Source organism: Botryllus schlosseri, chromosome 3, assembly GCF_051294905.1.
Source record: "Botryllus schlosseri isolate E-star chromosome 3, Bs_hap1, whole genome shotgun sequence".
Lineage (NCBI taxonomy): Eukaryota > Metazoa > Chordata > Ascidiacea > Stolidobranchia > Styelidae > Botryllus > Botryllus schlosseri.
The window spans coordinates 26,438,285-26,462,718 of NC_137238.1; the positions used below are offsets into that span (position 1 = coordinate 26,438,285).

Genomic DNA, 24,434 nt, shown 5'->3' on the forward strand with positions numbered 1-24,434 from the left:
ACCAGATCGCCCGATGTATCAATTCCACTGCGACCACTGCCCCGAAAACTTCAATAACTTGTTTAGTTCGGTATCGAAAGTTCATAAGTACGACACACGGCGTCCACGTCGTTCAACTACCATATGGTAGACAAAAAAGATCATCGCTCTATCAAATATGCCGGACCTGATTTCTAGAACATTATCCCAACAGCTATCCGACGGTCATCGAGCATGTCCACATTCAGCCGAAATACGAACAATTTCCACTGAATGAATACTAGTTAGCTCTCTAGTTTACCGTACCACGACCTGGCATATCGATCTCGCCTTCCGACTCACACCACTTTTTGACACCTGTCCTTTATATTATCTTCTTGCTTTTCATTCGGTGTGTATGTCTCCTTTTTTGCATGGCATACGCCAGCTGGGTGTCTGATTTTGAAGACCACTCCAAGTAGTTTCGACACCGTCCTATTTTTTATTGTATCACAGGCTTGTGGCGTATTGACATGATCAAAAATTTAACCATAAATTGAATTGAATTGAATGTACAATTAATGTATGTATAATTATTAATATGCATAATTACCGGAAACAAATATACGGAATTCCATAATGATCTCAGTGCTAGGATGAACTACTTGGATGAGATTATATCATTTGGAAAATTTCCGATCAACCTAGTTTATTTGGCGACGACATTCATTGTTAGGTCTATAAAAATACAGATTTACTGTTTGTTACCGAAATATGACACATCGGAAAATGAACCGACATATTCATCTCTCAAAGTCATAAGATCAAACTTTTGATCGCAAAGTAGCAGCAAAACCATCGCTCAAACGCAACTTTTCACATGCCCGATGAACTGAAGGATTACATTTAGCGTTAGATATCCTCGAACACGAGAGATTCGAGAGGTTTCACGATGACCTTTGCTTTGTGTGGAGGGAAAAAACCTTTTTCGTCTGTTCGTTCATTGGTTGCGAAAAGACTTCCATCGAAGGCCTTGTATGTTATCCCACGTAGACCAGCTAACTCATCTCCCACCTCCATATCAATCTCTTCTTTGTTGCGTTTCTTGTGAGCCTGAATCACCACATATCGCGGATGACTAGAAAAGCGATAATAGTGATCGAGGCTCATCAATCTGTCGGATGCCATGACGTAGCGCGTCATCAATAGCTCGTATGTAGCACGGCAAATCTGAAACAGGTTAGTACAGTGATTCTTCAGCCTTTCAAAATACCTATGAAATATTTTTTGACTGAACAATCCGCCTAAAACCACGAAACTGCAGAATATCCATGGATCCGCGGATTATCTACGAAACACTCTAATAACTCTGTGTCTACTTGTTGGAATTGAGTGAAATTTGTTTTACATCGTCTTTGAAGACAACCCAGCAAATTATTGAGTGCACAATTAACATGGTAGTATTCATATCGAAATATCCTTCCTTTTCGCACGTACACTATACTGATGACAAGCACACACTCTTTCGCTACTAATGAACGGTAGTCAGACACGAAATGTAGGGAGTATCGTCAAATAGCATATGCCTCGATGCACTCAGTCGAGTATTCACGGACTAGGAATATACTTGCACTCATTTCTTAAAGATTGTTTCGACCCAGGCGGCCGAGCTACATACGCGAAATATTTTGGAAACCGAGTTTGGTTATATATGTGCAATAATTTTACAAGTACTGTTGTCACTTAGAAAACCAGACGATGTATTTATTCTTTTTAATTACTCATTATTTTATTTACTTATTTAATCTTTCACAATATCATGGTATAATTTAAAAGGTTGCTATTGTACTTGCTATTTACACCTATGTGTTGTGTAAAGTGGGGTTGGTCTGTATCACTTTAGTGAGTGAAATAACATAACCATACTAATTGAGCAAAACAGCTCCTGCAATACAGTTGAATACTTGTAAAGTGATCAGTAACTTCACGTTATCGCAAAGACAATTCATGCAATTTTTAAACCAGCCTACCTCTGATTCACGAGACTAGAAGTATATGAGAGCCAGACCCAATCTATACTGATCCAAACTACCTACATATCTTGGAAATCGCGGCTTGCATTCGAGAGGATTTATATGAAATTCTTTATACTTTTACTAGAATAGGGTACACCGGGGACAAATGTAACTAGGGGCAAATGTAACAATTGACCCCACCGAATCGCCCTGACATTTTAAGTGCGCATGCGGTAGTTATCTCTCCTACTATACCTGACGTTACGTTGAGCTACGACGCGAAACCCCGGAATAATTTGATAAAAACGAAATTTTGGACCCTTGAGTAAATAATTTCTGGTCTGGAATAATTTGTTTAGACGAATGGTACCTCAAGTGATTACAACGTAATATGTAGCTGGAACAATGTTACCATAGTCTACCATGATGATGGAAAAACTAGGACTTGCATTGCCGGGAAGGCACCATACTGAAACACGAATCATGGTCGAGCGTGTCAGGGGCAATTATAACACTCTGTTACTTTTGCCCCGTTACAATATGTTTTCAATGTTGGATATCTTTGTTTATATGTTGGTATAACCATTTATCTACTGCAAAATAATCTAGTAACAGTCAGAAGTTCAACACCAGAACAGATATGACCATTGCCATACTTCTAACATGATCATCTGTAGGAACGGCCATACAAAAGTGGTGATGTGAATCTTATGGTTCGGTTATTTCCGTGATTCAACCCCCCTTGCTCATGCTCATCGACTTTTGGTGTGTCGACCTTCAATGGTCACTGGTCAGTGGTGTCACTTGAACATGCCCCTGATTTTGATCATGGCCCACTTGTCATTTGGTGTGAACGAGTTATTTTAATTTAGTACAGAACAGATGAGTACCATTATAGCTTTGACGCCACACAATGCTGTGCCCTCGTTTTGCTACACTATCATCGACCCATTCAACCAAGATATGTCAGCCAAGTCGGTTTTGCACCTTCGCATATGACCGAATGACCAACCCGTTATGCAAGCTGAACAACAGAACCTTCATAGAAGAGGCCGAATATATGTAGGGAGATGATGGAAGGAATGTGTTTCTTGTACACTTTCAACCGTTGAAGAAGGCACGAAGGGTGATACTGTATTCAGATGCCAGAATTGCGATGGGACGTAGCCTGAAAGCGTTCAAACTTCTCTGTCTTTAGTTTAATGCAATATTACAATTTTTCTCCTGTTTTCGTTGTTCATTTGGTTTGTTTTTAGTTATAAATAACACTGTTATAATTGCCCCGCAATGGTGGTACAATTGCCCCCTGGGTACGGGGCGATTGTAACATCCGAGCAGCGATTTTTGCAACCCAAAATTTCCATGATTCATTACACTTTGATAAATCTATTACCCCTAAATATAGTGCTGCTGCTGTATTTTGATTTAAAATAGTCTTCTGTGTGTAAAAATAACAAGTAGATTGAATTTCCAAACTTTATAGTACGACTAAGTCGATTTTTTATCTAGTCATTACCGCGAAAATGGGAGATTTTGGTCAAAATAGCCCCATGTTATATCTCCACAACAAGAGCTAACTTGAAAAAACCAAGGTCATATTCGAAATCAGTGCCCTTCAGAACCCCCAAAACCACTCTTACTTTGTCTGCCTAAAAATATGTGTTGACCAGTGTTATTGATTGAGCTCCATTTTAGTTTTCATATCAACTATCGAATTGTTGGCTTCTTTATATAAAAATTTGGAAATGGAATTTCCATGAGAAATACACGTAATGTTGGAAAATACAAAAAGTGTTACAATTGTCCCCGGTCTCCCCCTACTTTAACCACTTATATTTGTAACCAGCATTATGCGCGCCTTGAAATGCTTGATGTCGAACTAAAATTGAAATTCAGCTCCCAATATTATAGTATACATGCGATGTCGGTAATGTCACCGAAGTTCCTACTATACCCAAGGAAGCTCAAACTACTTCCGCGGCTCAAACATTGGATTGCAAAGAGGTGGACAATAAGTCGCAGCTAGAAATAACTTTTACTCGACGCTACAGAAACAGAAACAGAAAAAAACAAAAAACAGCAACAACAGAAAACAACAGAAAAAAAGCAGGAGCATAGCATTCAATTGGAAATGTTTGTGTAGGTAGAGATATCTACAAAAATGCAGTGATCCAGATATGACGCCAGGTGAAATATTCTCGATATAAGATACTGTGGAGCAGATGTACAAATTCTCTGGTCCGACTCCTATCCTATTTTTCAATTCTCTGGCCCAGCTCCGATCCGGCTCGGGCTAAAATGAAAGAGTTTGCCCGGATATCCAATCCAGCGCTGGTCCATGCTCCGCCCTACACGGTACACGGAGCAGATCTACAAAGTCCCTGGTCTGACTCCTATCCTGTTTTTCAATTCTCTGGTCCGGCTCCGATCCGGCTCCGGCTAAAAATGAAACAGTCAGCCTGGATATCCATTCCAGCCCTGGTCCATTTTCCGCCCTACACGGTACAGTGGTTTCGTGAATTCATAAATATGGCTTGTTCATTTTAGCACTGACTTGGTGGTTACTTGCGTGTGTTGTTGGTTGGTGGATATTTGCTTTCTGCAAACTCAGCTAATGAGCTTTAGTATATCAAGTCACACTGACACATTCATTGTATAATACAATCGATAAGTAATTTGGTAGGTTGTGATGGAAACTGATTCCCGACGACGTCGAATTACTGCGAATCAACACCTTCCAACGCATCAGGTTGTAGGCTGTATCGCGAAAAAGAGGTCTTTATCAAACTTACGTTCGATGATAACGTGCAAACGACGTAGTCGCTCTTCGACAGGAAGTACATGTCAGTCAAGACTGACGGAAGAGCGAATTTTATTCCATCATATGGCACCCGTTCTGTCGCACTAATGTCTCGACTCTCATTCACATAACCGCTGCCGATGAAGGTATATTCCGGATACCTAAAATTCCAAAACTATCGGAAAAGTGCGCAGCGGGCATTGCTGAGATCAAGTCACTACTTTCGAGTGACAAGTCATCGCAATTCATTGCAGATTTTGCCTCGAGTCAAGTCAATCAATTTTCGAAGGTTACTCGAGTCAAGTCACTCGATTTTTGGAGGATAATCGAGTCAAGTCAAGTCAAGTCACGAGTTAAGTCAAGTTGAATCTTTAAAGTACAAGGAATAGTTCAAAGTATTTGCAGTTTGCTAGTTGTTTTAAATACAGATTGAGTCCCGGTTATTCTGAATCGAGGAACGAATATAGAGTTGAATATGTACGCAAGTAACGGAATAGCTATAATTATCAACCAAAATACAGGACAGAATGCGAAACCACAGAACGTTAATGAAAATTGATATGCTCAATGCACTACCAGCCTATACAACCATGATAAAGAATTTAAGCCTGTTACAATTGTGGATTTGTAATATGAACGATATTCATTTGATTTGAATCATACAAGAGGGTTGGTTTTAGCAGCACTGGGCGCTGTGAGAAGTTTATACAAGAGAGATATATTGCTATCAGATTACTTTACAACTAGTTTAGGACATTGCGTTTGCGGTCATTTTATTTGTGATATAACAATTGAGCCTCGATAAAGCGCAAAATCATTGAGCAATTGGTTGCGGCTCACAGTTCACCCTAGTATCGTTAGCAATCCAGACTTATAGAGAATCCAGCGACTTTGTCGACACTGTTTCCTTGACGACTTGAAATTGACTCGTAAATTTTGCTTTGAGTCACGAGTGTTTCGCAAGTTGAGAAGCGCTGAACTATATACATACATGGAGCATACCTGGTTCTCAGATCCTTCCATGCTTCCGAGCTTTCCGTTGCAATATAAACCACTCGTTTCGCCTTCACGCCGAGCGCTTCCCGCAATTGATAAAATATATTTGCAAAGTCCATGTATTCATTCACTTCGTGCTTTGTAGCGTCACGGCGTAACTTGTCACCCCATCGAATATGAATCCTGGAAATAATATTCCATGAATGGGAATTATTGCGACATCCTTAGGAACTAGTCCGTTACAGAAAGAAAAGGTAAAGCGTTACAACGTGATCGCCGGAATGAAAGCCGAAAAGTTTTCAAGACGCACATCTAGTTTCGCGACGCTTTAGTCAGGATTTTGTGGTAGCAGTCGACTTTCTAAATCAACAAAATCAACAAGGCTTCTCAGCATTCCCGCGGCCGTTGAATATAAAGCATTTCCTGGACAATACGCTGTAACTTTACATCGTTGTGAATTCACGGACGCGTAATGTGGAAGCGAGTGGCGTAGTAGGTTAAAAGCACCAGCGTCACGTCACTGATGACAGTGGTTCAAATCCCGGTTCGGACCTACTTCTGTGTGTCGAGGTTTATCTGGGCTCCTCATCACCAACCTCGCTGCAATTGCAGCGTGTGAAAAAGCACAGAGTAATGGTGAGCGGTGAGCCCAGCCAAAATGTCGGCAGCTGCCACTCAAGTTACGGCCGCACGAAAAACGAGAGAGACTGATGGTGGGAGAGCGCGTGAATGGCACTCGTCCGTTATACGACTGAAGAAAATTTCAAATAGAATGATGTTACTGAAGTCAATGTACGGGCGTGAGTGAGCTCATAGTGTGAACGCGCATATTTCGTGAATAAAACAAACAAACGTAAGCATAATTTCACGAAGTGCCTTTCATGGAATTAAGTGACATGTCTAAACGTTCCGTTATCGTAAACGTTTATTCGTGTGATAGTGATGGAATACGACGTGAATGGCACGAAAAGGCCATGTCCAGATATTGTTTCTTTTTTCGATATTATATACATTTGATTGCCGTCCATTGAGCTATTTTACATTCGATCGCTTTCAAAGATTATTGACGAGTCGCAATTTATTCTGTATCGAGGAACGTATATGGAGTTAAGCATGCAAAAAGGCGCCGTATTGCTCACTCATACGTAGAACTGCTCAAATTTCCGCCTTGAATGAAAAATGACGCGACTCGACTCGACTCCAGTCAATTTGTGTATTGGCTTGACTTATACTCGAGTCATTACGCATGAATCGGACCAAGTCATATGAATCGAGACTGGGTCTACCAAGACAGGCATTTTATTGTAATTTCGAAGAATAGTAAAGTTATAACATAATTATTATTTCCTCTATCAGTACTGCTACTTGAAAATGATAAGAGAAACTGATATAAGTGAGGAATATTAGTGTATTATGAATACGAAGCATTCGATATCACTGAGCAGTGTTGTAAAAATCGGGTTTCACGTGACATTAACTCGTAACTGAACAGTGAACACAATTACTTGGACTCGGACTCGAGTCAAAACACTATGACTCGGACTCGATACTCCATTCCATGACTTGGACTCTGACTTGACTCGGTGGTGAATTGAAAATGACTCGACTTGACTCGGGTCGAAACTATAAAAGTGAGATTGAGTTGTGACTCTGAATCTTGTGACTTGGTTACAACCCTCGGTTATAGTCACATGAAAAAGTTAACTCGGGTCTCCAACACTGATCGAGATAATGCAATCTGAAACTTCGGATACCTTTTTTCAGTATTTGCCAAGTGAGATACTCGTGACTCACCCTACTATGTTGTTAGTGAATCCGATACGGTCGCCGATGGATTCAACCTTCGCCTCGAACCAAGGTTGGAGCCGAAAGACGTAACTGACAAACTGTGCAATCCACCAAGCGAAAGGATCATCGTGGATTTTCTTGAGTGCATCCAATATGTTCTCGGGAACTGACCAATCGGTGTGATGTGTTTTGAAATTCGATCGGACGATTCTTTCGTTTTTTGTTTTTTCTAAACGAAAATAAATGAATGAGTTTTTTAGATTGGCGAACAATGAGGGTAATATTTCACTCTTTGATATATCGTTGACTTTTCGAACATATTGAACGGTGGAAAATATTGGGAGAAACCATTACATTTTAAGGGAAAATAATTCCCACGTCATATCCATAGCCGTGTTTGGAATGGCATAGAAATTTGAGCATATCTCACAGAAACCAATTGCAACCGAAATATCAAACCGCTTTTGATTGGTTCAAACCTTTGAACCGAAATATTGTCATGTTTTTGTCGAAGCAGAGTACTTTTTGAAGATTTAGTCAACTTGAATATTTTACTCGCCCTTCTTGCGAGTTGGTGTCCCTACATGTCGTGGTTTTAATTCTGAAACCCTCTCTAAAAATGAATGATATGCAGAAATGGAGAACCTAATCGTTTAATATACACCGTAGTTAGAGTTTGCTAGGGCCCACGGGGCAAAAGCCCACAAAAGTTTGACTATTTATGTTATTCTACGTTTGACTCATTTTATTGTATCATGTATTTCATTACGTAAGCATATTTATATGTTGAGTAAATAATCATCACATCGGTTCTCCTCTAATGCGCCTAGAGTTGTATAGGAGGACCAATGGAAAAAATATACTGATGTACTCGTTTCCAGATGTTGGCAACTTGACCATTGTGTGTAAATTCATTAGCTTGCAACCGCAGCCCATTTATCAGGAGTTGACTGCAAGTTATAGATCCGTTCAAATGACCGATCCACGAAAAACGCAAGATAACATATTTAATTCTCTTTACACTTGGCCCGTTTCCGTTGAACATCACAAAGGAAATTCATACCTGATAAAATCTGTAGGTTGTCCGGTATATTTTGGTATTCGCACTTCCCAAGCGGTCGTAAATAGTATTCCCAATCCTCCTCCTCATACTTCCAACCCTGGGACTTCAATACGAATGTTCGGTTCGAATATATGGAACGGAGAAAATCTCTCGTCAGTAGGTGCATCTTGCTACCGAAACCGGTCGCTAGATTTGTGACGTCGCACACCAGAAGCTTTGCTGCATTGCAGTCGGGCGGATTCTGGATAACATGAATGCAATAATCGTAAAAACAGCTGGTCATAGTAATCATTGTTGGTGCTCAGGTAGAAGTGACGTGCAGCGATAGTCTCGTGGTTGGAGAGATTAATCTCCGCCTCACATGATTATTTTTTCTCTTCGCTGTCATTACATGTAGCAAACCCGAATTTCACATTCCTCATCGATTTGAATTGGTTCTGGTGCTCTAGTATTATTGACATTTTGATTATCGGAATCGTTGCGACAGTGCCGATTATCGGAAACAATATTTGTTATGATGGAATTGTTTAAATGTTGTAGGGATATTACGGTGATGACATTTACCTGTATTTTGACTATTCGTTCGCGTATAGCTTTTGCTAGCTCATTCAACCGTGACCAACGTTGACCCTCGGTCCTGCGTAATATTGTTCGTACTTGGGTACTGAGGTCTCTGAAAACAGCCATAGCGTAAATTGGAGGAATATATCTATCCATAGTAAACTGGATGGTATTGGGCATACGGAAATGTGCAGTCGGTAAGATATCATCTATAGATATATAGGAGTTCCGGTTAATTTACTGAAGATAGCAGTTCTGATCAAGATCACGCCTCAAGCTTTCTGCACTTGTCTGTTTTTTTTCATTCTTTCCAACAGCACTAGCAGACATGGATGTTGTAAACGAGTGAGCGCTTGCATCATAAGCGTTTGACCACGCGCGAATAGCATATCCTGTAGGTCAGGAATCGGGAACCCATGGCTACCAGTCATATGGCCGATATGGGTCTTTTGATGATATAATATGGATCTTTGATAAATTCCTATTTACCTCTCAATTCGCAACTTATTTATCAATATTGAATTTATTTCGGACGGTAACCGCTTATTTACCAGTCCAACATAACAGATATTTTTTTTTCTATAATGGTGAAAACACCTTCACGCTTTTACGGGATATGCATCAGCCAAATCTATTCCGTCGAGCTCGATACAAAATTCGCATAGTTGCCGAAGCGAGGTTGATATGGCGCAGGTCTCCAGGCAATATCATGAATCGCTATAGGCAACATCGCACGACTTGAAATCTTGGATTTCACGATGCGCTGATTAATCAGTGAGAAAAGCGAAATTGTGTGTGTAGGGTTACCATACGTCCTCTTTTAGGAGAAATTGTCCTCTTTTTTCACAAAATTGAAAGTGTTCTCGGAGGACGCCTAAATATCTTTTTTTTTTGGAATATAGAATCGAGAAGCATTTTTCTCAAAAAAAACTGGCCCGGAAACTGTTCGGTAAGGCCTATAGTAAATCTGCGAAAAATTTATGCGGACGCGGGCGTGAGTTTCAAAGACCTACTCGCTCCTGAAATATGTCGGATGCATAATATCCTCATTGATTGTACTGGAACACTTGTATTCTTGACATGCGAATCAGATATACAAATTCGAACCCGACCTCAACATCTAAAATCAGCTTCATGATAAATCGGGCTCCGGTGGATCGGGTTTAAATTTTGTAATATGAGGTTGTCATCTGAGTTGAAACGCAATTCTTGACCATTTTTTATTTATTCTCTCTTGACATATGACAAAATGCCGTTTGCTGTTCCAGTATGTCCAAATCAATCTCAGGCATACTGACTCGGAAGCATCCATACAATGGGTAATAAATATCCAGGCTTAATGTAGTGTATATTATATTCAATACCTTATTGGCCAAAAAATTCTTACTATTTCGATCTCAGATAGCAGGAACGGAGTAGGCTATCATATATTAAGGTAACGTAAGAAATAATTACGCTGTCGCAAGAGGATGCGGCAGAGATTGGGCGTAACACGAGGGATACCATATGTCCTCTTTTGAGAGCATTTGTGCTATTTCTGCTAATACAACTAAAATGTCCTCCAAGGACAACTGCCGTCTCTTTGTGTTTTGAGTGCTAGGCAACTTCACAGAGTCGACGAAATAAGGTCAGTTCGCCACAAAATGACGGAACTGCGGAGAAGCTCGAGCCAACGGAGACTCCGTGGAAAGCCGGATTTAAGGTGCCGACGCGAGAAGTTATCCTTATTATGTTATTTAGTCAACCTATCAGTCGATTAGCATTGTCTGTATAAATTTTCCACATTTATTTCTCTTATAGTGAATATAAAAAAAGCTGTCCTATTTTTCGTATCTTGAAATATGGTAACCCGGCCGAACTGGAGAGGAAATGATAACAAGAAACTTATGGGAGAGATTGATCAACCGTGATGGCCAATCGGGAGATCTACAAATGCAAAGATGAATGCTGTATATACTCACATATATTCATCGTCCAAATATTTCCTCCTGGTCGTCACGCGTCCGTACAACCATTGACTTCTCATCTTCCGCAATATTGCGACAAGAGATGAAAATATATCATCACCAACGTCCAGGTTTTTTAGCTCTCTCTCGACAGTTTCAGATAAGTCGTTTTGTTGAAAATCCCTCCTCGAATCTGAGATTGATGGTGTATGTAGTTCAGTAACAGTTGTGCAAAATTTGGAAACTCCAAAATCTCTTCGTTTTTGTAAATGGTCATCTGCAGATTATGTATACAGATCTCCAAGTAAAACTAGGAAACTCACAGTAAAAGTTTTTTCCGAGCTAAGCGATTGAAAGGAACTCCTGAATAGTACGGGGCCCCGACCGTCGAATGGCGAATGACGAGCAAGCACGAAATCACGGCCCTTGATTGATTATTCAGCTATGCTTTAGTGATTACGTTTGTGACTGTGCCTGATTAGATGTTTTATTCGTTTGAAGGAATGTACTAACGGCGTTGATTCTTTGAATGTAAACGCACTGTAGCTTGGTGAATTATTAGCGAACTGTGAGGGGTAGTCTAGTTGTAGTTGTAGGGGTAGTTTATGACAGGTTTCGCACGAAAACCATACATCAGGCATGGCAGAGGCAAAACGGCGAGAGATTGTGCACTTGCTAAACGAAAGTAAAATCCGAGCAACACTTGGCGATACCTGACTGCCGGTAAAAATAATTGTCAGAATAGTCCTGGTGTAACGCGCCAGGCGAGATCTATTGGCACAACCCTACATGACCAGACGACGTTTCGTGGGCCAACAAGTCATGTTTGAATTCGTTACAAGATGCACAATTTCCAAATAAAGTTATGTGGAGTGGGCGTATATGATATCGAAGTGTGGAATTTTGAGTGAATATTACTGTCTGGCTACTCTACGTATGTCTGTGTTATTGTTGATTGTGTGTGGAGTGGCCTGCCCCGTCACTTATGTGATATCATCATTTCAAACTACATTAAGATCTAGATCAGTGGTTCTTAACCTTTTTTCTTCCAGCGCCCCCTTTCAAAAATTGTCGTGCCCCAGCGCCCCCCACTTCATATTGTAGGGACTGTAATAAAGACAATGGGTAAGAGGTAGAGCAGTAACAGCACTTCGTCAGCCCCCTAAAATTGTATTGCGCACCCATAGCGTGATAAACCAAACATCTGAGGACTTCGCCCCCAAGAACCCCGTCGCGTAATTTCGATGGTCAGCAAAGTTTGTGTGGCCTGGTCTACCAAGGCGCCAAAATATTCTACAGTGCACGAATGAATAGGTGGTAATTGCATATATATGCCGCTGTAAACTTTTTATCCCTCAGCCCATGTGATCAGATATACCAATAGCGCTGAGTGAGCTGTTGCATTGGAAAATGAAAGCCACGTAATTATTAATTAAACATATTCGGGCGTGCCCGTAGGTACAATTATTTCGTTACCAGGGCTGTAACAGAACTTCGTTAGTCCCCCCCCCCCCCCAAAAAAAAACGTGGGTCTTGGGCCCCAACCGGGTGATAAACCAAACTTCCGGGGGGATTCGTCCCCAGACCTCCCTTCGGCTATCCGCTATTTGCTGATACTAGTCATCTACATTCGGTGTCTATCTACTGAGGCAGCTATTCTCGCCTAGACGCGGTAAGCACGAAAAATTTCACTAATTAATGAACGAATTGGTCAATATGATCGGGAATTGCATATATATTGAGATCAATTTTTATCCTCTCTCTTACTCACGTAAACAGATTTACCGGTACAGCTGAGTGATGTGTGATTGAAAAGGTAGGGCCCCTCAATAATAATTATACATTTTTGGGCGTATACCCGTTGGCTGGAACGAAACGGCACTTCATCAGGCCCCCCGAAAAAACTCGGGTCTTGGGCTCCTATAGGGTGATAAACCGACCGCCCCCGATCACGTTGTTCGCTTTTGCCACGGAACCAGCTGTACTGTTTAGAGAGCCAGTGCGAACCGAGAAAACTTTCGATAATTCATGATACAATCGGTCAGTAAGATCGGGAAATGAATATATATTGCTATCAATTTCTTGCCCTCTCTGCTCACGTTACCAGATTTACCGGTAGAGATGACTGAGGTGCAAGTGCAATGTTTCCTCTAAGCTGCGCGCGTGCACAGTGCTGATACGGTCTCTGCGCACGGAACATCTACGTTGCGCATAACAAATCCGAGGTTATGACCCTTTTTTAGTCGTTACGCACTGTTGTCCAAGGGTCAGTGCAGTGAGTTGTTGAGAGTGTGCAGACTCATCAAAACTTAGAGCGAACATTGCGAGGTGTCTTGGAAACTGTAGGGCCCGTAACTAATAATTAAACATATTCGGAAGGGCGAACCCGTTGGTATGACTTCGTTGCATGATGTTATTTCGTGACCTCCTGTGTGCTATATTAAAAATATGGAATCACCCAACAGCGATATCGTCCGACAGAAATATCTAGTTTTACATGTCCCTGTTGCCCAATCGTACTAGACGGACACGATTTCAAATTGGTATTCCTTCACTGGCATATAATTTTGCCTGCCAGATGGAATTCGTCTTCTGGGGTTCAGATTGCCAAGACAGTAACATTCGGTGCCAGTCATTTAGGCGCCCATGGACAATTAAACCTATATGTCTTTTGTAGGCTATATATACCGAAGTTTTCGGTGTTAATTTGCTCTGAATACTAATTAAGGATATGTCCTACCACCGCATCATCTACTGCGAAGCCATTTTTCTCCAGCGTCCCCCATACCGCCCCCTGAGCCCAGCGTCCCCCCCCCCCATTTTGCCCCCTAAGCGTTTCTGCCCGGCCCTTCAAAATCGCCAGCGCCCCTTGGGGGGCGCTGGAGGCAAGGTTAAGAACCACTGGCCTAGGTTAAGGTGGGTGTCTGATTCCATAGACTACTCCTAGTCGCTTCGACACCTTCCTATCTTTCCTTTGCATCGCATTTTTGTGGTGTATTGAACTGATAAAATTGCTAATAAACCAATGATGATGATGAAATCCTGCTAAGAGAGCAGACTTTACTTCATTGTAATCCTTTTTATCATCGTCGCTCAATTGTCTATATACTGAAAATGCCGCGACAGCTTGTAGATAATATTTGTATTAGAAAATCATTACACGTAAAATCAGTACAACATACAGATCCGCTCGCTCTTCCCCTTTTCCCGCAACTCTCCCGCGGGAATAGGGCTTCTCGCAAGTCACTTTGCTCACACAACGCATGCAAACCACATCACTGAAGGTCAATCGACTGTAAAATCAGGATATCACATAGATTTGGTATATTCATTTATTCCCTCAATCAGGGGTCACCAACACGCGGCCCAAGAGGTCATATTTTGCGGCCCGCGACCAGATTTAAGATTTCAGAAGAACGCTTGAAATGCTGAAATTGAATTCGCAGTTCAAAATAAATAGTGTCGTTGTTCAAAATGGCTATTTTCCTGTGTCCAACAATACATTCCTCACTAGTTGATACGGCTACTGGAGGAAGGATTAACTGATATAAATGGACGTGTTTTCCTGACGTGCAAGCTTGACGGAAAGATAAATTTCCTGCAGATATCAGATAACCCAATAATAGCGATTGTTTCATCGCTGAAAAGTGTTGTAATGTATCGTGGGCAGTTTTTAATTCGAAAGAGAATAAAAGTGATGATCATGATATTTTTGTTGAATTTGTATTTCCTCAATAAAGTACTATGGACCTGTGCCCATCGCCCATGTTGGAGAGCACATCGTTGTACAGATGTGAAGTTTTATAAACGTGGTAGTTTAAGTATGGGGCCTGCTTTAAATCGTTGTTGAGTTCATACGGCACGTGGCCTCTACGAGATTTGAAAAGTGGACCGCGACCTATTTCGAGTAGGGAACTCCTGCCCTAAAGCTACATATGCTCGTGTGAGTAGCATAATTTCAAAGTTTCAGTGCCTTTTGTTGATTATACGTGCGCTTACCTTACACATATACTAGACCATTTGTATCCAACGTGCGGGATATCTCCCCCAGTGGGCGAAAATATCAAAGGGGCGATGGGGGACATTTTAATATCTTGTGATATATATTTATTAACCACGGCCAACAAACGCACGTGACGGCGGCTTATTCTGCATATGACGCGAAAGTTGACTAAAAATAGGTCAACCCAATGGAAAGTAGTCGTGATCTTTATCAGCCAATTCATGGGCGATTTCCAGTTTATATGTTCTTTTTTTCGGATCCGTAATTAGGGGGGCGGGGCAAAATTTTGCGTTGAGCTTCATAAAAGCGCGATAGGCCAATAAAGGTTAGAAACCACTGTATTAGACTCAACTAAAATGGAAAACCAGTTCGTTAGCCGCAAACCATTCAAAATTAGCAATTCTTCGCGGGACGGACGAGTCTTTTCTGCGGTCCATATATGACCCACAGGTCGCGTAGTGCTTCGATAAAATAGTTATTTGCCTTTCACCTCGAATGCTTTACCACTTACCTGCGTGAATCGAGATGCGACCGCCAGAGGAAACCGAATCCCGTTTAGGCCTGCGTGAAGTAAAATTGGGTTCGTTTGAATCAAGTAATACACAGTTACTAACTATTTCAATGTTAAAAAAGACACTTCTCTAGACCCTTTGCGTCTACTGAAGCTAAACGGGTAGTCCCAGAAAAGAGCCAAAATTAACCCTTCATAGAAGGTTTTGGTACGTGTTGTTATCATTATCCAATCCGACACTTGATGCTCCCAAACATTCGCAATTATTTTCCTGCTTATACTTGAACCCGAATCCGCCAAGACTTCAGAGACAACTCATTACATTTTCACGCCATATGTTACCTCCCGTCTTCGCTTTGCTAACGATGAATGTTTGCGTGTTTGAAAACTTTAACCGAAGTCGGTTTGGCTTTTTGGTCGTTGCCCTTTCCCGCTTATATTTGATGAAACGTGTTCTTAGTGCCGTGCAAATTTTCTGACTCACAGCAGAAACCAGAAACCGATTGCCTTTAGGCCTACATGACGTGTACACTGGGGATGTTAGACTGATGATATTGATCCTATCAAAACGCAAACCAAATATGATGATGATGATAATAATAATAATGCACCAGCTTTATCCGTATTGTTATCACCTGTAATAAATGCAGAACAGATTTCGTTTTCTGACGTTGAAAGGAGGTGTCGGGGGCAGCTGGTACTTTGTCCGTTATTCAGGGAACGGTAGCTCAAAAAAGTTTTGGAAACATTGGTTCAGGGCAGGGGCGGGCAACTTCTCCGGTCGGCGGGCCGGATTCATGAAAATTAAATACTTGGCGGGCCGGATGGCTAAAGTGATACATTATTCAGCCATTTATCCACATATACAAGGAATAAATTGGATTTATTGAATGTATTTAACGAAGGCAATGTAACTTTAAAGCCATTTCTCGCCAATAATGACGAAGACAAATTGAATTCGAGAACAGCATTGTCATACAGGCGCCGCTATGTCTGCTTCTCCCTGATCAATCAACCCACTGTGCAGTCCTTAATGAAGATTGCAAGGCGTTCGATAAGCCCGGTTCCCCAAATTGACCAAATATCAATTCATTAGGGTTTAGTAGGTGATGAGATAGCGTGGTTGTTCAACTGTGTGGCCTATTTCATCTCGATATTGAATTCATGCGGCCCGCAGCCTTGGAATTTGAAAGTGGCCAGCAACCCGTTTTGAGTTGACGACCCCTGGCATAAGCGGTGTCTTACAAAAGGCTAGAAGTGGGCCGTGCAAAAGGTATACGGTTACGGAATCAAAAATAAGAAATATCGGCGTGTTGTAAATGACCATTGTAGTCTACAAGCTCCATGATTTCCACAAATGACATTAGGGTTGAGTACATCGTAAATGCCGATAATGAAAGTCTTCTCGCTTCGACGAACTTAGGCGTAAGCTCCACCCTCGCTCGCTGCGCATGCATGTGTAATACACATTGTGTATATAACATACAATCACCAACATTCTCGGAAGACTTACATTATCATGTAAGACGGAAAACTGTCCGCGGTCCGGATCCGGCCCGCGGGCCGTATGTTGCCCACCCCTGGCTTAGGGGAATAGTAGTGTTTGCGGCATTCAACAAGAGAGTATTTACGTAGAGTGGTGTTGCTACAACAACTTAATCACAGTGCTCACTGAGATTGGGTTACGTCATTCTGTCCATTTGACCAAAGGCATTTAAAGGCAACATTTAGACCAGGGGTAACCGGAACGCGGCCCGCCAGGTCGTATTTTGCTGCCAGCGACCTGGTTTCAGATTCCGGAAAAACGCCTAGTAATGCATTTTGAAATGCTGTAATTGATTTCAATTTAAAAATATTGTTGTTGTTCAAACAAGGCTATTCTCCTGTGCCAAGTAGCCTATCTCTATTCATCACTTGCTGATACGGCTGCGGCGATGGTAATAGCATTCCACGGAGGTAGGATTAGCTGATATAAAGGAGCATATGGTCTTGCCGTGCAATGGCCCAGACACTGCCACAACGGGCGCTTAGAAAAATGACCAAGATGGTGTACTGCTATAATCCACAGATGCAACTCCAATGGGTCGCGGGTTCAAGTCCGACCGAGGTCGACTCCAGACTTCCTACCTAAGTATTGACGGTTTATCCAGGCTCCTCCTCGCCATCTATTCCGGATAGTCGGTGGCTGATAAAAGCCTAGAAGTGGACCATGCTACAACACGGCAGCTACTGAATAACAATGAAGAGAATTGATCTGATGTGAAGGAGCATAGTAGTCGACAAACACTATGAATACCTCAAAACAAACAAACAGCTGTAACCCTAATGCGTTGCGGGCTCTGATCCTCGGCTGATTCCAGAATTCCTACCTAAGCTACTCATCGCCATCTCATCGGTGTAAGCATTGTCTGATAAAAGCCTAGAAGTGGGCAGTGCTATCAGCGGGCATCTACGGAATAAAAATGAAGACAATTGGTCCGGTGCAAATGCCTTAGTCACCGACAAACAGCATGAATAATACCACAAATAACTACAAAAAACAACATCAACGCTTAAAATGAGTTGGGGCCTCCCAATAAGATCAAGCTTTACGACCGGATGGTTTTTCACCGATTGTCGTTTCTTGGTATCCGTAGTATCGCTCCTTTAATCGCTGGAAAGTGTTGTCAGGTATCGTGCCAATTTCATAGTCCAAAATAGAAGGAAATAATGATTTTAACTTGCGTTTTTATTTATTTGACAAATAAGATTTATTTTGCTGAAACTATATTCTGGTCGCCTATGTTAGAGACACGGCGTTGTACCGGCGTCAAATCGTGGTTGTTAAACTGTGTGGACCATTTTATCTCGATATTGAATTCTTGCGGCCATCGGCCTCTACGAAATTTGAAAAGTGGCCTTCGACCAGTGACGTGAATATAACCAATTTTCATGTTCATTGTTCAAAAACACAGCGCAAAAGGATAGGTGAGTCACCTCCCTCACCCGCGACAATGTATTTCATCATAAACATGTCAGAATTCGTAATATCTGCTGGTAGCAAACAAATGCTATTGTCGCGCCGATTGCGAAAATCTGAATATTACCAATTGTAGAGCGCTGGAACCCCCCAAATCGCCGAGAAATGTGAAATTCAGCTTTATAACGTACAATGGTATAGCAGAGAAATAATATCCAGGTAGAAAAGTGATTTGACGAGCAAAGGACAATGTAGAATACAAAACCAGCCATAAACGTCGCCGCACGCCCCTACCCGCGACCCGTTTTGAGCTGACGACTCCTGATTGAGACAGACTGGCGGCCTGCGGCCTCAACTAAATTAGTAAAGTAGCCCGTGACCAGTTTTCAGTTGACGACCCCGCGTTGTAAAGCAAAAGTATAAGCATGCACACGTACAGCAGCGGCCCTGCATCAATATGAATATAGCCTAATATTCAATAGGAAAGTCCATAAAAAGCAAGTCGCGTAGTAACTACAAGTAATAACTACACAATGCATCTTTTCTTCTCAGTAAATATAGCCTTACAAGCAAATAGCTAAACTAAATATCTACGTATTATGACAAAAGCCATACTCAGACGTCTTGAGTATATGGTAACGTTAACTTACCTTTCATAATTGGTTGCGAAGAGAATGCCGATCGTGATGAAGCAAACACTTGCCACTATGAGCGTTTTAGTGTGGCATTTCCGATACGCGATAAGGCCGAATGCGGTATTCCAGACCCGAGCTTTAAAATACATCAGGCAGAGCACGTTACTGAGGATCTAACAATTTAACCGAACAAACTAGTAGGCGAATTTTCTAGCATGTGCTTGGTAGTGGAAATAAGGAAAGCGCGTGTTACAAGATGTCAGAGATAAGCATGTAGGTTTAGATCGGATATTCGGTTACGATTAGGGTTGCATTAAAAAGTAATGGTTGTTTAAACCACTTTTTTTTTTAATTGCGTTTTTTTAAATTGTATTATTATGCCATAATTCTGTAAATACTTTTCAAAAAACATGTTGTATGAGTCTACGGACGATTACCTTCCGATATAGCTGACGTGCACCATATGGAATGGTTGGAACCCTTGAATTAGTCGGTTCAACAGCTAAAGTACGTATACATACACCATTGGTGGGGACTGAATGTTCTGATGATGATGACCGCCGACTGTAAAAATAATGCTGCATGAAGATGTAGTCTGGTTAAAGATATTTTTTGTACGTATATGACAGGTGTTGAAGCCTATTTCGTCAAAGGGGCTATATTTACTCAATATTTTCAATTGTAAGTGTAAATTCACTATGTCGTCATAATTGAATATGAGTGACGTCATGACTTAAAAAAATAAAAACGTTTTGAGCAAGGGCCTTGTTTCAACCATGCTTCTTTTGAATAGATATTTGTTTTAAATGCAACCCTACTTACGATTATCTTGAAGATGTGTTTAGAGTAGACTGTACTGTACTTGTAATTATGATAATTGTGAATTACCATACGGATTTGGCGAAACTAACACAATGGCGAAGGTGGATCGCTATTGGTTATACACTCCAACACTCTATATACTCTAGCATTCATTATTCCACAGTCCACACTACATCAAGGAAATCTAGCTTGTGGCCCACGGGTCAAATTATATAGAGAACCGGTGCTATGCTCATGTCCTAACATTGGGATGTAGGATCGAGATCTAACTGAAGTCGACACCAACAACTCCCAGCTTTCTCATGTTGTAAGATCTTCGCGACCAACGCAGAATGACTAATGTTTTGCCACGAATAAATTTCGAGCCCCTGTTATCGTCATACGCGTGTTTCGCAACTCGATGCCCATGACAAATTCTAAATCGTATACGTTGAGTGGTTTAGTTCACAGACTGCGCAGGATCAGGTGTCGTTGAAACAGGTATTCACGTAAACAAACCGGAAAGAAGGAGAATAGGAGGCACAATCGATACTTCTGAGGGTTGGCAGGACAATTTCACTCGGCCAAATCATGAAAAGGTATTAAAAGCTACATTTTACTTATCAAATTCCAGTAGAAGTGGACGTAGTCCATTTCAGTGCAAGTGCAATAGTGTAAGTGCAGTGCAGTAATTTGATACTGAACACCGGTAATCGCCTCTGACTACCAGCCATATAACTTGAGGTACCTACGTTCAACCAGCAAATTCAAACCACCGTGAAAGATGAATATTGGATTGTATTTGTATTCAGAAAATTTTCCATAGAATACGATACTGTGTATACCAGGGGTTCTCACACTTTTTAGACCGCGGCTCAAATCTGATTGTATTTCATCTCGCGACCCACGCCGCACGCATCGACAATCGACATGGATGCATTTTATTGTCATTATGCCACTATATACGGGCGTGTATGGAACAGAGAAGGTACAGGCAACCAGTACGTAGGCCTAATGCAGATCTATGAAACATGTGTAACGCACACAATTTCAAAACGAGGTGAATTATTTTCCTCTGGCGGCGACATGCGAACTGCCGGGCTCAGATCGCAAGGACGAGAGTATTCGGTCTTGATCATTTCGAAGACCGCGCATATCAATATAGACGGTTTGGGCCAACCAGCAGCGGTGATTTTGGGCTAATGTTTTATCGCATTTATCCTGTGTTTTTAGCACCGCATTTTTGCCGAAGCGACATGTAGGCTAAAACTTCAAGTCTTCAAGTGTCCCGGAGCGGGCGGAAAGGTCGGCCTCGAAATACCGTTGCACATCCCTACACTAATGCAGCCCAACGGTGTCCGGCGGCGTGAAGTGATACTAGGATTATTATGCTCTTTCACAATTGCGAATAAAGTTGATTCAATTTTGTAAATTGAGTACTACAAAATATCGGGTGCGGCAGTTACGGCCGCGCCATTTCCTTCCCTGTATCCTGCTCGAGTATTGCATGCTTAAGTGAGACATTTCCAGAGAAACCAATGTCAGGCGAATCTTATCATAGCATCAAACCAATTAGTGTAATACAAAGGTCGACGCATTGACATTATCACGCAATTGTAGTAACGACTTTTCCGCTAAGTAGGCCTACGCAACTCAGTGACCTTGTACAGGTATATACAAAGCATAGGAGATCGCGCCACGCGCGAAGAAATATCGTTGTTGCAAGAAATTTAGCAATGGCTGTGGGCGTTCGCGACCTGAATATATATACTTCGCGACTCATGCTTGCGTCGCGATCCATACTTTTAGAACTCCTGGCGTATACAAAACAATACGATAAAATACAAAACAATGAAATAAAGTACAATTCTTTCAATGCATTTGATCACCTCAACGTACATACGTCATTCAACTTTTCGATATATTCATCACCATAGCATCAGTGCTGTATTGAAATGTCGATTTAGTATACTGTTGCTGTTTTATACTGTCACTTTCTAACTGATGCTAAACTATAACGCGGGGGAATGTCTTTGTGATGGCATACTTGTGTAATCTGACTCCAGAAGGTTACTGTACAATTCGCTGCGTATATCTTCCGTTCGACGGACCGGCGTCCACGGTAGTGGAACGGCTTGTTGACTGGCGTACGACAGAGACTGTCTTGTACACCCGTAATTGTTTCTGCCTCCAATCCCTGTATATTTATTGAATCGTTCCAAAACGTAATATCGAATGAATACCATTGAACTAATTTACGGTGTATTACATGAAGATATAAATACGTATTATTTCCTCTCGATATTTCACATTATACACATATCGCATGTTTTGTCGGGCTGTCATTTCCTGTATAACGTTTCGAGATGCAACATAGACTCCAGTCTATGTTATATATATGTATATTGACTTTTCCGTTATATAAAATAAAAAGGGCAAAAGAAAACAAGAAACAAAAGAACACCGAGAAAATCAGCTTCGGGCTCGTGTTAAGCGTCTCCAGCGTAGGCGGTCGTGGGCGTCTTCAAGCGACAGCCCGCGTTGCGCTAGATCAGTCTCCGTTGTCGAGCGCCATGTCTTCCGATTCCAGTCACCTCTGCGCCATGGCTCCGTGGGAATGTGGTTAAGGATGGCGGCGGCTGGTTGCTCGTCTTGATGCCGCACTAGATGGCCGATTAGGGCGGAGGCGTCTATATTATAGGCTACTGATAACGGCGTTACCAATACATGATCAATACATTCATTTCCTGATTTACTTCTGGCAGCTTCCTAGATATTACTCAGCATCTATGTACTACGATGTTTTACGGTGTTTGGAGGGAGTATATAGTGCAACTTTTTGCAACTTCTCTCGATTTTTCATGCCATTTTTTACTCCAACTTATATATCACGCAAAATGTAAAAGAGTGATTCAAAAAACTTGCTATTACCTGTTTCCAGTATAGCCCGAATTACCTGCAACCCACGCGGACAGTATAGTGTCATCACAAATGATAGGTGTCAGTTGAATACATGTGTTGACCTCATAGACAGGGTCAATGAACGCTCGATGTTCCATATAGTACCGGCTAAGAACCACTTTTCTCATGAGTCAAGTCCTGTAATGGCCTGTAGCCAGGGCGTATTATTTTGGGCATTTCGGGAACCAAGTGCAAAAACTGACAAAACTAAAATTGTAAAATCCCAAAAATAAGGTATTTTTGGCATATACCAAAACATCGATTTTTATGAACGTTTTAGATAGAAATGTCAACGAGTATTGAAATGAGTCTGAATGAAACGACAAAGCAAGTGTGTATAGCTAAATCCCAAAATTGAGGTCCGTGAACCCTTCGGAAGACCGCGGTCTACCGTCCAATGGATCTATGTAATGAGAATGGAAATCTTAGCGTCAAGGCAAAATAGTCGAGTACTGAAATTTCGATTTACGATACACTGTTTATTGATCAACCCGGGTAGTAAATGAGGTGCAGCAATTAGAGGGATGTAGCTCAATGCCAAGGAATTTTCCTATTGTCACCTCTCTTGCATTTCAGTTACATCACGAAGCCGACTCGCGCGACCCATGCTGCATTTAAGGCGACGCGTATCATATAGTTCTATCTACTTGCAACTTGCTATTTAAAATATCGTGCACTCTCGTTTGACAATAGCAGGGTTACCATACACCCTCCTTTAGGAGGATTTGTCCTCCTTTTTGAAGAAATGTACCCCTTCGCCTAAATGTTTTTAGCCAATGCGGTATCGTTAAAAAGTGGGCGATTGGGCAGTCGAGTCAAAGTGACGACCTTTTGTTTAGTCAACACAACAAGATTCCCAGTAAGTGTAAACATTTCAAAATCAGTTGTTTTCAATTTCGGTAATCTAACTTATACCCGATTCTAAAATATGGTAAATATGATGATATATAATTCCATTTGCTTTCAACTTATCATTGAAAATGCCAGCATATGGGGCAGTCACTGACAGAATGTGTCCCGTTGGACAATAGGGATATAGTTTCATCAATGAGCAATTTAACATACCCATCTACGCAGTGCAAAATACATCACTCGCCAAGAAATAACCCCACCAATGCGTACCATACACAGGCCTGCAATAATTCAGTATTTATTGTTTTATTGTTTGTCCGTTGGATATTTTTTCATATTGTATTGAATATTAAAGCCACTCCTGATTTTCAACCATTGGTTAGCGAGTGAAGGGCTGTGATTCAAACGTATCAGCAACGATTTTGAATTGTCATCATCAGTGGTTTTTTGATCTGTGTGAATGCAGGTAGTTATGCATTCATATCGAATCGCTATTCGCATTAGATATTGCGGAAGCAATCGCACGGTTTTGTATAGGGTGAATAGACTTTCAAACACCGTTGTCAATTCGTTTTTTCTACCGAT

The 24,434-nt window shown here is 41.4% G+C and overlaps 1 protein-coding gene across 2 annotated transcripts; it reads right to left on the reverse strand.

Annotated features, from left to right (window-relative positions):
• Positions 1-650: 650 nt before the first annotated feature.
• On the reverse strand, positions 651-22,436 carry LOC145436237 (alpha-(1,6)-fucosyltransferase-like). Of its 2 annotated transcripts, none has more exons than XM_080313598.1 (9): positions 19,251-22,436; positions 15,642-15,691; positions 11,143-11,320; positions 9,185-9,293; positions 8,621-8,723; positions 7,564-7,786; positions 5,776-5,952; positions 4,766-4,934; positions 651-1,188 (listed from the first exon to the last, which is right to left on the reverse strand). In XM_080313598.1, the coding sequence occupies exons 1-9, from the start codon at positions 19,382-19,384 to the stop codon at positions 871-873; spliced, it is 1,461 nt and encodes a 486-aa protein (XP_080169724.1). In that variant the 5' UTR covers positions 19,385-22,436; the 3' UTR covers positions 651-870. The 2 variants fall into 2 exon arrangements, with proteins under 2 accessions (XP_080169724.1, XP_080169723.1); XM_080313597.1 differs by having other exon boundaries at positions 8,621-8,861; positions 19,251-22,435.
• Between the last annotated feature and the right edge of the window lie 1,998 nt (positions 22,437-24,434).